General features: G+C 41.8%; 1 protein-coding gene across 1 annotated transcript in view; it reads left to right on the top strand.

Annotated features, from left to right (window-relative positions):
* The window catches only part of VPRBP (Vpr (HIV-1) binding protein), a 48,283-nt gene that overhangs the window by 12,283 nt on the left and 23,360 nt on the right, over positions 1-12,640 (top strand). Inside the window, exons 8-15 of the mRNA XM_009891260.1 lie at positions 840-998; positions 3,902-4,081; positions 4,954-5,163; positions 6,313-6,482; positions 8,223-8,347; positions 9,431-10,691; positions 11,630-11,828; positions 12,503-12,585. Of these exons, the coding sequence (XP_009889562.1) occupies positions 840-998; positions 3,902-4,081; positions 4,954-5,163; positions 6,313-6,482; positions 8,223-8,347; positions 9,431-10,691; positions 11,630-11,828; positions 12,503-12,585 (2,387 nt within the window). The remainder of the gene's footprint in view (positions 1-839; positions 999-3,901; positions 4,082-4,953; positions 5,164-6,312; positions 6,483-8,222; positions 8,348-9,430; positions 10,692-11,629; positions 11,829-12,502; positions 12,586-12,640) is intronic.

Below are 12,640 nucleotides of genomic sequence, written 5' to 3'. Positions count from 1 at the left end.
CTCAAGGAACATTTGTGAGGAGTAAAAAGTGTAAGCGTCTTACTCCCAGAAGCCCCAGCATGGCATCTGAGCTTAATGTCTGAAATACAATAGTTTTGTGTGAGGAGTCTTTAGGTTACTTCCCTGAGGTACAAGAAAACACACAAAATAACCTTCTTCAAGCAAGCCTGCAGTGCAGTAGCACAAGTTATATTTGTCTGTGCGTTCTTCCCCTCTTTCACACTAACTTCTCTGCCTCTGGTCCTTCAGTGTCATCTTTCTGTTTCATTGTCATTTGTCTGAGAATTTATTTCCAAGGAGCAGTGTTCCTACAAAAAGTGTAGGTTACCTCACTTGGGAGCGGGGTGGGGTTTACAATGGTTCTTACTGCTTCCTCTTAAGGTGTTGGTAATACAAATAGTAGAGTGTAGTAAACTTCAGTGCAGCTGCAGACTCCTGTTTTAACAGTAGCCTTTAAACTTCATTTTGTAAAATTCTTCTTGCCAGCATTATGACATATACAAAGTGTGAACGCAAATTTAAATATTTCTTAGTGATAATAGAGAGTTAATATGAAAAGAATAGGAAGACTTTAGGTGGCCTATTGGATAATTTCTGAGTTGGTTTGCTTTTCTTGCATTTCTTTTGCAGGATATGTAAAACAAAGTGATAGTGCCTTTTTTGGTTTTGTCATTGGGATAAATACTGCATTCTGCAGTTAAATATACTGGGAGGAAGAAATAAGGTGTGCAAAACACGGAGCAGTTATTTTTTCTGCCATTTGTTTTTCTGTGGGGCGGGGGCCGGAATTGATGACAATTTGAAGAATTCCAGTCTAATGTGCTTTCATCCTTCTTTAGCATTTAGCATCATTGCTGCTGCACAACAAGTTTGCAACGGAGTTTGTTGCTCATGGAGGAGTACAAAAATTGCTGGAGATTCCTCGTCCTTCCATGGCAGCAACAGGGGTCTCCATGTGCTTATATTATTTGTCTTACAATCAAGACGCCATGGAGAGGGTAAGAGGCGTTCTTCTACTGTAACTGCAGTGATTCCTGTCGTTGCTTAGTGTTTCTACCTGTGTTCAAACAGTGAATAAATATCTTCTAAGCTAAAAAGCAAATTTATATAGAAGACTTTTGTATGTGCAGAGGCAATAGGAAGTATATAAATACCAGTGTATTTGAGTGTTTTGTTTCAAGGGTGTGGATATCATTTTCTAGGGAATTCCCTGAAGACCTCTGTCTTGTTGTCCTTGTCTCAATACTTTCATCACCCTTTTCATCCTATTACTCCCTTTCCTTCAAAAAAAAAAAAAAAAGGAAAAACTCCTCCGTTCTCATTTGTCTTTCCTTTCCCATCTGTTCCAATGGACTCCCATACCTGAGATTGTTTTGTTTCCATGCACAGTCTCAGTGTGGATAGCTTCAGTGTTACACAGCACCTCAGTCAGATTCCAGACAGCAGCACAAGTTCTGTGGTGGTGGTAGAGTGCAGCAGAAGACCAATGCAGGTCTGGTCTGCATTGTTCAGAAAATCAAATTAAATGACACTAAGGGTTCTCCGTGGCCTGAACTTATGAATAGTAAAACAGCTGATAATGAAGGTAAAGTTCCTCACTTTGTATTTTAATGTAGAAAAAAAAAATCTTAAAATAGATTGTTCTCTCAGTTCAGTAGTGTTCCTCCAGCACGCATCCCTTCAGACAGGTTGAAGGCAGTCCACCCTTAAGCTTCAGTTTCCCAGGTACTTTAAACAGTGATTCCATTTCTTTTTTTATTTTTTGTACTGACGGTAGCACGTCTGTGCTGATCTGTGAACTGATCTAGTTTATTCTAAAGTTGCTACCATGCCAAGAAAAAAAGTTGAACTTTCAGCTTGTGAGCATTAGTACTGGCATATGGGAGCATCCTGCTCTAAGATTCGTTCAAAGCAACTGCAAAGCTGTAGCCTTAAGCCTTCTAACTCCGCTCTGCTTTGAATGATGGCTTTTGATTCCTTGCCTGTCCCTGGCATTGTCTAGTTTTTGGTTTTTCTTTTTCAGCTGAAAGTGGAAGCAGTTAAACTAGTAACCGTACATTTCTGCTTATTCTTTCCTAGTTTTAGATGCTGTCTGAATGTGTGTTGTGATTTAACATGCTTAATACTCTGAGCACGTAGTGGCTGTTTAAGGCCATATCTGTATGGATTCTGCTGGCATTTGTGTTCTGCAGCCATTTGTATGAGTGAGTTCAAAAATCTTTTGGTATTCACGGTTGATCAGGGCTGTCTATGCCCTGTATTACATCTCCCTTATAAGGGCAAGAAAGGTGAAATGGAAATAATGTTCCCTCCATTTCTTTCTGTCCATTATGTCAGAAAGATGGACCTTGGCTGCATATGCCCTGCTTTGGTGTTTCTCTGAACCTTGTCATGAGAAAGCTCTCTATGCTCCCTTTTTTCTTTTTTCTTTTTTTTTTTTTGTCTTCGCCCACCCACCCCCCCCCCGATTCTACTTGCTGTTTGCATGGTTGTTCAAAAGCAAAACCAAAAGCCACGGCAGGGCACTGTGTGAGGATTCCTTCTGCTTGACATCCTCAGGCCGTGTCATAAAACCATGTAGCTGTTTGGTAGTGACATTGTCTCATCTGCCAGATGTTATTCCCAGTATTTGCAGATAGCAGAGCAGGTTTCTGTGGTACTTCCCTTTTGTCTTTGGATTTCAGACAAAGCCAGTTGCAAGGGGTGGGTAATTCTTGTCACTTAGTCCGTGCCAAACCTTAGGTCTTGGGGTAGAAGTAAGGCTGGAGTTGGTAGCACTATATTCTCTGAGTATGTTCAACACCAGCAGAGAAGAGACAAAAAAATCTGTTAATTTGACATATAGTGGCTGGTGCCAGTGCTTCAGCTCTCTGTGCTCTTCCTCTTGGTGCTGACCCTGGTGGAGGGTTCTGAGTTCCTCATCGTTGGAAGCTAACAACCATATGCAAAAGTGCAGTTCTGAGCACATTGTCTGCATGTCTCAGAGACAGGGTCTGAGAAAAGAGAAAGACCAGCTCAGTTGTCTATTTCCAGAGAAAGTCTGTTCAGCCTGGAGAAGAGAAGGCTCTGAGGAGATCTTATTGCGGCCTTCCAGTATCTAAAGGGGGCCTACAGGAGAGCTGGAGAAGGACTTTTTACTAGGACATGTAGCGATAGGACGAGGGGAAACAGCTTTCAACTGGAAGAGGGCAGGTTTAGATTAAACATTAGGAAGAAGTTTTTCACTTTGAGGGTGGTGAGGCACTGGCACAGGTTGCCCAGAGAGGTTGTTGAGGCCCCATCCCTGGAGGTGTTCAAGGCCAGGCTGGACATGGCCTTGGGCAACCTGGGCTGGTGGGAGGTGTCCCTGCCCATGGCAGGGGGGTTGGAACTCGATGATCTGTAAGGTCCCTTCCAACCTACACCATTCTATGATTCAAGCTTTAGAATTGCATGTGATGATCCTTGAAATTCCCCTAGCAAACTCCAGTAGTGTTGAAGTCTAGACCTTCACCATAGTGTATGATACTGTTACACTGAGAATGATTTTTTGTTTCTTTAATGGAAACTTCTCTTCCTTCTCTGGTGAAACGTTCTTTGGATAGCTTGAAGTAGTACAGAGAAGGACTCTCTGGAATTACAAACTGCACTGAGACTGCTGTATTTATTGTGTTTAGGTCTGGGAATGGACCAACTGCGAGTCCTACATTGCCACATCATAGCCTTTATTAGCCTCACTGGGGCTTTCTTTTACTGGTCTGGAAATGGGACTTATTATTTCATGTCTCAGATGTCCCAAATCAAGCTGGGAGTAACTGATGTTTGTCCTGTTTGCCCTTCAAAGAACCCTCATTCTCCTTGGAGAAATTCTCTTCAGCAATCTGTTTGAAGTCCTTCTCAGGAATGTTCTTTTGCTTTCTAGGTGTGCATGCACCCCCATAATGTGCTTTCAGATGTAGTAAACTACACCTTATGGCTAATGGAGTGCTCCCATGCCTCGGGCTGCTGCCATGCTACTATGTTCTTCTCCATTTGCTTCTCCTTCCGTGCTGTCCTGGAGCTCTTTGACAGGCATGATGGCCTTCGACGTCTGGTTAACCTGGTAAGGCTTGTAATTTTATGTGGTGAACAGGATTTCAGTGTCAGGTTTTGCACCCTTTACAGTGCAACTGTGGAGAGTTCTGTTCTTTTGTTTGTTTTTGCTTGGGTTTTTATTCCTCCTTGGTTCCCAAGAGATGGAGAGGTGGAGTGAGTTTTCTAAGCAACATACACCTGGATCCCTTTATCTTTATTATTTTTATTATTACTATTGTTCAGAGACTTGCTACCCTTTGAGAGCTTTTTGGTGCAACTTCTGGGTTAAGCAGTACTCAACAGTGGTGGCTTAGTGGGAGTTGAAATGTTTCTCGCTGTTCCACATACATGTGCGGTATTGTTGTGCACCCTTTTGGATGTAGATAAATCCAGCCTTGTTCCAGGAGAGGTACGACTGTGTGTGTGCTGTGGTAACCGCTTTACCTCATGAGCACAAATTATATTGTTTATGTACAAAAGCTGGTACGTCTGCATGGTATTGCTGTGCAGTCTTAATAGCTTGGGTTGCATCTAACTTGGGTACATCAGCACTGTACGGTGTAAGCACACTTTGTTGTGCAATAAAATGCCTCATAATATGAGGCACAAGAGTGCCTCCAGATCTACATTGATGTAACTTCTGGATTTCTTTCTTCATAGATCGCGAATGAGAGGGAATGGTTCTTTTTAGACTTAATATTAATTCCTGCAGATACCCTTTTCTGTTTAGACAGCTTTTGCCAGCTCTTGAGAGTGTGCTTGTATGTCTTGTGTAGCAAAGTAAGTTTGCTTGGGTTTAGTACAAGTGCAGCTGAGAATTGTAGGTGCTTTTTTTTTCCTCAAGAGTGAGCTGATGAAACTTTTTTTTTTTTCCCCACCTCACCCAACCTCCTCCTGAAGATAAGCACTCTTGAGATCTTAAACCTGGAAGACCAAGGAGCCCTCTTGAGTGATGATGAGATCTTTGCCAGTCGCCAGACTGGGAAACACACCTGCATGGCCTTACGTCGATACTTTGAGGCTCACCTTGCTATCAAACTTGAACAGGTGAAGCAGTCACTCCAGCGCACTGAAGGTGGCATTCTGGTTCATCCACAGCCCCCATATAAGGTTAGTTGCATGTTGCAAGCTTTTAACATGGTCATTGCATTTTTCAAGTGAATCCAAGCTGCAGGAATATGTGGATGTCCTTTGAAGCCAGTGGAATAACTAGGCTATAGGGATCGGGGTTTTTTTATTTGGACTTTTTTCCTGCCTTGTGGAATGACACTGCAATAGAAAATACAGAAGAGCCTTTGAGGTTCATCTGAATTAAATTTGATTAAGATTCATGCTCATCTGCTGTGGTTCCTTTTCCATCTCTCAAAACTCAAGTTAAAGTCAGGTTATTCTTGATACTCGTGGATTTTTTCTATGCTTTTAATCTCTGAAAGGTCAAAATCTGTATGTATAGAAAAGCGCATAATGTTGAAAAACTTGGAAATAAGTTTGATTTGATAATGACAACAGAAACGTGTCTTTTGGACACCATAGTTTTTAGGAATGACCTGGAAGATTCTTGTGTTGGCCATGATTATTTTTTTTTCCTGCTTTCTCCCTGAAAAGTGATTAACTGAATTTTATGTCTGCTTGTTTTGAGGGAGCACGTTCACCTGTGGTTTTTGATTTAATATATGATGGTTTTCTGGAAGAGCTGAAATAAAAAAAAAAAAACATCAGCATCTCTTTGCTTCTGCAAAAAATCACTTATTTTCAGTAACTAAAGAAATGTGTATAAGCTGTTGCCTTTTTGCATAATTTGAAGGAAAATTACTGAAAGGCAAGCTTATTAGGAATTCCCTTTTTTCTTTAGTGTGTTTTGTAGTCAGAACTTAAAAATTGTAACAATATTTTTTGCAGCCTTTTTTAATATTTTAGCAGAAATTTATTTTGAATGATGGTTTAGTAACTACTAGATTAGTAACTTAAAAGCAGCATAGAATTTTAATTTAATGTAACTTTTCTTAAATTGGCCTAAGCCTTCTAGGACTGCAAAGAAACTTTTAAGGATATTATTCTTAAGCTTATTATGGTATATTATAGTGACAATTGCTGTATTCTTTTATAATTGGGGAATAAAACAGAAAGTAATCTGCAAGAAACAGTGGTAGTTTACTCTTTGTGGATTAATTTTTCAGTTAAATGCCAGCAGTGGGGGACTTGATGTGTGAGTTTGTAACCTTTGTGATCTCCTAATTCTCCCAACTCCCTTCCCTGCAGGCCTGTTCATATACTCATGAGCAGATTGTAGAGATGATGGAGTTCCTGATTGAGTATGGTCCAGCGCAGCTCTACTGGGAGCCAGCAGAGGTTTTTCTCAAATTGTCTTGCGTCCAACTCATGCTTCAGCTCATTTCAATAGCATGCAACTGGAAGACGTACTACGCAAGGTAAGCTGTTTGCTGTAGTACTGTATTTTAGTGCAGTAAGTTATGACTCCTGGGTAGGACATAACATTTCTAGATTTTTCTGCCTCTCTGATAGCATTTAAAACAGGTATACACTGGTTAGTGCTGCTAGGGCTTGTGCTGTGGCTATGCAGTACTTACGAAAGTTAACACCATGGAAAGCAGGAATAAAATTTTGAGGTAGAGAGGGATGTCATGAGATTTCTGAAGAGCCAAAATGCCTCAGGCCTTTGATTTCTGAGAAATCAGCATCATAGTAGAGCTTAATCAGAATTCTGTGCCACTTTCTACCTGTCTCAAAATTTGTTTACCTTTTTGTTAGAGAAAGGCTAGAAAACTTTCAAAGTAGAGGGTGAAATCAAGACTTATCTTAATCCTGGAAAGAGGTGGAATGTCTGTTTGGATGTGGTAAGTTTAGCTGACTCAAGAGAGGACACTGTGTATCACTTTGTTTATCTGTTGGTATTTGAAGTTTACTGAGCAGATATAACTGTGCAAAGTTATGTGAATCTGCAACAAACCAGCATTTGAGAGAGGGAAAATACTGAGGATTGTTAGTGTATTGCTCAGGTTGATGTCCCTAGATGATACACCACCAGCTGTTAAACTCAACGTGTTGGTAGAGGAGTTCACCTTAGGATGCTTCTGCCTTATCTTGGCCGCAGACAAGCTGTGGAGACACCGTGATATTCTGTTATCTTTCTGTGGCACCTCTTTCCCCTCCATCTCCCTACCCCCAAAAAATCTGCAGCATCTTTACTGTTACAAAAGAAAGGGAACTGCCACCAGGCTCTGATAGAATACCATTAGGATCCTGTCCCCAGTTCAAAGGAGGAAGGGTGCAAAGTTCCAGCCTCTGTTCATCCTAATGACCATCTATTCCCCAGAGTGAAACTGTAGTCCTCTCTAGAGATATGTTCACTACTGAGTCAATGTCTGCTATAACTCATTGTCATCAGCATTATTCTTGTCACCAGGACTCCCTCCTACTTATTTCTGCTGCCTGCAGGAGCTCCTTGCCTAACTTAACTTGAAAGCTTTTGAAATCTGTTCTGCTTCTGCAATCCCCTGCCTCCCTCTCTCTCTCAGGTTGCACTCTCCTGGGTAGTTTCTGTTCTCCTGTTTCTTACTCTCTGCAGCTGTTTCCTAAGTGCTACCTGGGTTAACTCCTACCTTCCCATAGAGGCTTACAAACCTTCCCCTGTTTTCATGCATTGTTCTGTTCTTCCACCTCTTGCTTAACAGCCCTTTTCATCTTCTGTACACCTGTGTTTCTCTTAAATTGGTGCCTAAGTGGATGCCTTTTTCCCTGTCACACTTGTCTGTTTTCCTCTTGAACAGTTTCCCTTTACTTCAGAAAAACTTCCTTCCTAGTTGACCAATGACAGAGTATTTTAGACAGCAGTGTTTCCCAACTAAGATGTAAACTAGATTTATAAGCTTAATTAAGATTTTTTTTAATAAGTCTTAACATTCTTATTTTTATAAATATGAAATTACAGTCATTTTAGGAGCCTGCAGGCAGTGTGGGCATGTGAGCACTGCCTTCTGTGGAGACCAGCCCTTTGAGTGGAATGTTCTAAAATCAAAAGGCATCATCAAATACATTAGATGTGACTGATTTACTCCTATTTGTTGGAGTAGAGTAGATTGAATACTATTTTATGTTGTTGAAACTACTCTGTATGTACACCTCTAAGAAGTTCTTCTGTTGTCTTTCAGGAATGACACAGTACGATATGCTTTGGATGTACTAGCCATCCTGACTGTGGTTCCTAAAATCCAGTTGCAGCTGGCAGAACCTGTGGATGTGTTAGATGAAGCTGGATCTACTGTTTCCACTGTGGGTAAGCTGAATATGGTCTTGATGACTTACACACTTACCAATTGTCTTCTAGTACATGGTTTTTCAGCTGGCTGTTTCTCACCTACAGTGAGACAAGAGTTAAAATAATTCATGTATTCAGAGTTATTGTCAGGGATGCAAATAAATGGGAGAGTATACTGTGGTTAAAATTGTGTCATATTTAGCACTGTGTTTGGATTACAGATTTGAAGGCATGGTTTTTGACTCGCATTTGTTTTCAAGAGCTCATTAAATACAGATGGTGGCTAATCTACTTGTGTAATGGTTATTAGGTTCCCTCAACTTCCCAGAAATTTAGGTCTCCTGGGGATATGGCATTTGAGAATATGGGAGAGGAACAATTATTGCTGTTTGAGTTAAGCTCTAACTGGCTACCTGCAGATTCAGTATGCAAATGAATGAGATGAGCCTGGATCAGATTTAAGGCTTATGGATTAACTGGGGCCCAACTTTTTTTAAGAAAAGAAAAATAAAAGGCAGGCAGAGTACTAGATATAGGCAAAAGACAATTTCTTTTGCACAAAACATTTCTCTAGATAAAACACTAATTCTTTCTTGAGCGAGGGTTTTGATCTGAAGTGGACCTGAAACAAACAGGAACTCTGGGGACGAAAAAAACAAACCCAAAGTTTTGTTTTTGCCTGACTCCTTTTGGAACCTGTGATATGACTTATGTTTTTCCCTTCATAACACAGTCCCCTTCTTTTCTCTGTTTCCACTTTGTACAAGAGAGTTGCTTTCTGCAGTAAGAATCAGAGGCATGCCTGTGCATCTTTCTCTGTGTCAGGTATCTCAGATTTTGCATTCCTGGGCTGTGCCTGATCACCTTCTCTGAAAGACTGACTCCCTACTTACTGATGAAATGGAGGAGCATCAGCATAGGAAAACATTTTGCCAGGGAGGTAGAAGAATGTCTTACACTAGTTAGCAGAACTTCAGAAATTCCCAGAATGAAGAGAAATGTCTATTTTCCTCAAATTTGTTGAAGACTCCCTTACTTAACTGATGAACTGTGTAAGATACGTTTTAGAGTACTAAAGAAAGTATTTCTTTCCCTCACTAGGTATTAGCATCATCCTTGGAGTTGCTGAGGGTGAATTTTTCATCCATGATGCCGAGATTCAGAAATCAGCTCTTCAGATCATCATCAATTGTGTATGTGGCCCAGATAATCGGATCTCCAGTATCGGCAAATTCATCTCTGGAACTCCTCGGCGAAAGCTTCCTCAGGCCCCCAAGAGCAGTGAGCACACATTAGCTAAGATGTGGAATGTGGTACAGTCCAACAACGGCATCAAAGTGCTGCTGTCATTGCTCTCTATAAAGATGCCAATCACAGACGCAGATCAGATCCGAGCATTAGCCTGCAAAGCCTTGGTGGGGCTCTCACGCAGCAGTACTGTCCGGCAGATTATCAGCAAGCTCCCCCTCTTTAGCAGCTGTCAAATTCAGCAGCTGATGAAAGAGCCGGTGCTTCAGGACAAGCGCAGCGAGCATGTGAAGTTCTGCAAATATGCTGCTGAGTTGATAGAGCGTGTCTCGGGGAAGCCATTGCTGATTGGCACAGATGTGTCTCTGGCTCGGCTGCAGAAAGCGGATGTGGTGGCCCAGTCAAGGATCACGTTTCCTGAGAAGGAGCTGCTGCTCCTGATTCGGAACCATCTCATCTCTAAGGGCCTAGGAGAAACTGCATCTGTCCTTACTAAAGAGGCTGACCTACCCATGACTGCAGCATCTCATTCATCTGCCTTCCCCCCTGTTGCGGCTGCTGCCTCTCCTGTGACCCTGCCTCGCACTCCTCGCATAGCTAACGGCATCTCAGCCCGTTTGAGTAGCCACACTTCTGTAGGTTCCACTGCCACCTCTGTCCATGCTCAGGCAAGGCCGTCTGCATCCCAAGGTCCACTTGCCCTTCCAGGCCCTTCTTACGCCAGCAACTCTCCTCTGATTGGCAGGATTAGCTTTGTCAGGGAGAGGCCATCTCCCTGCAACGGCAGAAAAATCAGAGTGTTGCGACAAAAATCGGACCATGGCGCCTACAGCCAGAGCCCAGCTATCAAAAAGCAGCTGGACAGACACCTTCCTTCCCCACCCACGCTGGACAGTATAATCACAGAGTACCTTAGGGAGCAGCATGCCCGCTGCAAGAACCCTGTTGCCACCTGTCCCCCTTTCTCTCTCTTTACTCCCCACCAGTGTCCTGAGCCAAAACAGAGGCGCCAAGCGCCAACTAACTTTACCTCACGGCTGACCCGCAGGGCAGCCTTTCCGAAGTACGGAGGGGTGGATGGTGGCTGCTTTGATAGACACCTTATATTTAGCAGGTAAGGAAGAAAAATGTTTCTTGATTCCTGTCAGGATGTGCCAAAAAGCCTTACCTGGATTTGGGCTGTGCAGTCCCACAGCGGAGGAAAGAAGTGTTTTACTTCAACAATGACAAGTGGGAGACCCTCAAAAGGCATTTTTAGAAGTTGTTGTTTCTCTTGTCCTTAATACTGGCCCTTAGTACAAAAAGCACACTTTATTTTCAGTATCATGTTAATTCATAAGCAACATTGACTATGGAGCTTATAGCTCTTTATTCTCCTTTGGAAGGTAAGTGTGTAATGCCAGTTTTACTTGGGAGTGTAGCCTTGAGGAAGGTTGGCTGACAGATGCGGGACAGTGGAATCTGTATTTTGCTCTTTCAGCTGAATCCACAGCACCGCAAGTTTGTTAGCCTTTTTATGTGATCTTTCTTTGCTGAGGTTAAATTGGAAGATGATGTAAAGTTTATTAAAAAATAAATAAAATAAAAAAAAAATAAAGATGACACATGGATGAAAGCATCTTCACAGTGAAACCAGTATCACCTTAGGAGATTATGGTGACAGGTTATTTGGCTGATGTGCCATGCCTTCCTTGTGGAGTGTTTCAGAACTGTTAGAAATTTTTTTGCTAGCTGTCTCTGCTTATCCAGGTGACGGCTTTACAGGTTTTCCATCAATCCAACTTTGAAGATGGACTCCAAGTGCTTCAACTTAATGATGTGCTTTAATAGAAGTACTTAATAGCTTAAACCAAACCCTGTAACTTTGCAAACGCTGTTGTAACATACTCACTTGAGTGCTAGTCTTACAATTGACAATTAGGTTGTCCTAGAAGAAAGCTATAACGTGCACCTACGTGATTGTTAGGGACGGGATTTAATATCATCACACAGCATTTCAGTTTTGCTTTTCTTCTCTCTTTTGGTTGACCCTTGTATTTCTGCCTTCTCTAGGTTCCGTCCGATTTCTGTGTTCAGGGAAGCAAATGAGGATGAGAGTGGCTTTACCTGTTGCGCGTTTTCTGCAAGAGAACGATTCTTAATGCTGGGTACTTGCACGGGGCAGTTGAAGCTTTATAATGTGTTCAGTGGACAGGAAGAGGCCAGTTACAACTGCCATAACTCTGCCATCACGCACCTCGAGCCATCCAGGGTAAGTAATCAAAGACCCGTTCTGAGTTTTAGAAGTTCTCACAGCCTAAGCCCTGGTATGTTTTGGGCCTCTCTGGATATGTGTATCTAAAATGCACCTACTGGCTGGCCTGCAATGCTTGTCATTAAAGTACTTGTAATAGTTACATATTCCCCCTCTGTGAGTTCTACAATTATTTTTTTCTTCCCCAAGAAAATAGATAAGATGCACAGTGGCTGTGTGCTTACATATGTCTGGAAGTGGAAAAATGCTTCAACTCACTATGTATTTAAGATAAATGTCAGATAAGATACCAGAGTTTATATAACCTCCCTTTGTTGGAGAAAGTAATCTTTTGGGGGATGATTCTAGGAAGAAATAAAAGGGAACTGATTTATAAGCAGTGTGAACTCCACTCAGAGTGCATCAAAATTCAGGCATGGATTATCCTGATTTTATCTGCTATTAACATCATAGATCATTCCCATTGTCATCTGTAACGTTTTTCTTTGTCTGCCAAGGGCTCTTTGTATTAGATACCTATACTTTATCCCCATAGGGATAGCTTAGTAAGCACAAAATCTGCTATAGTTCCTAAATTCATCTTGTAAGTGTAAATTAAAGTGTACAGGTAAAATGATAACCTCTATTTTCCCTGGTATTCTTTTCCCTTCCACTCCCATCTGAAAATACAGGATGGATCTTTATTGCTGACATCTGCTACATGGAGCCAACCTCTGTCTGCATTGTGGGGAATGAAGTCTGTCTTTGATATGAAGTAGGTATACTCTGATCCAGTTGGGGGGTTTGCTGCAGTGAGAAGAACCAATCAA

The sequence above is a fragment of the Charadrius vociferus genome, unplaced genomic scaffold (assembly GCF_000708025.1).
Source record: "Charadrius vociferus isolate BGI_N301 unplaced genomic scaffold, ASM70802v2 scaffold758, whole genome shotgun sequence".
In the NCBI taxonomy this organism is placed as follows: domain Eukaryota; kingdom Metazoa; phylum Chordata; class Aves; order Charadriiformes; family Charadriidae; genus Charadrius; species Charadrius vociferus.
Note: the sequence above shows the minus strand (reverse complement) of the source record. Positions and strands in the feature narration are given on the sequence as shown.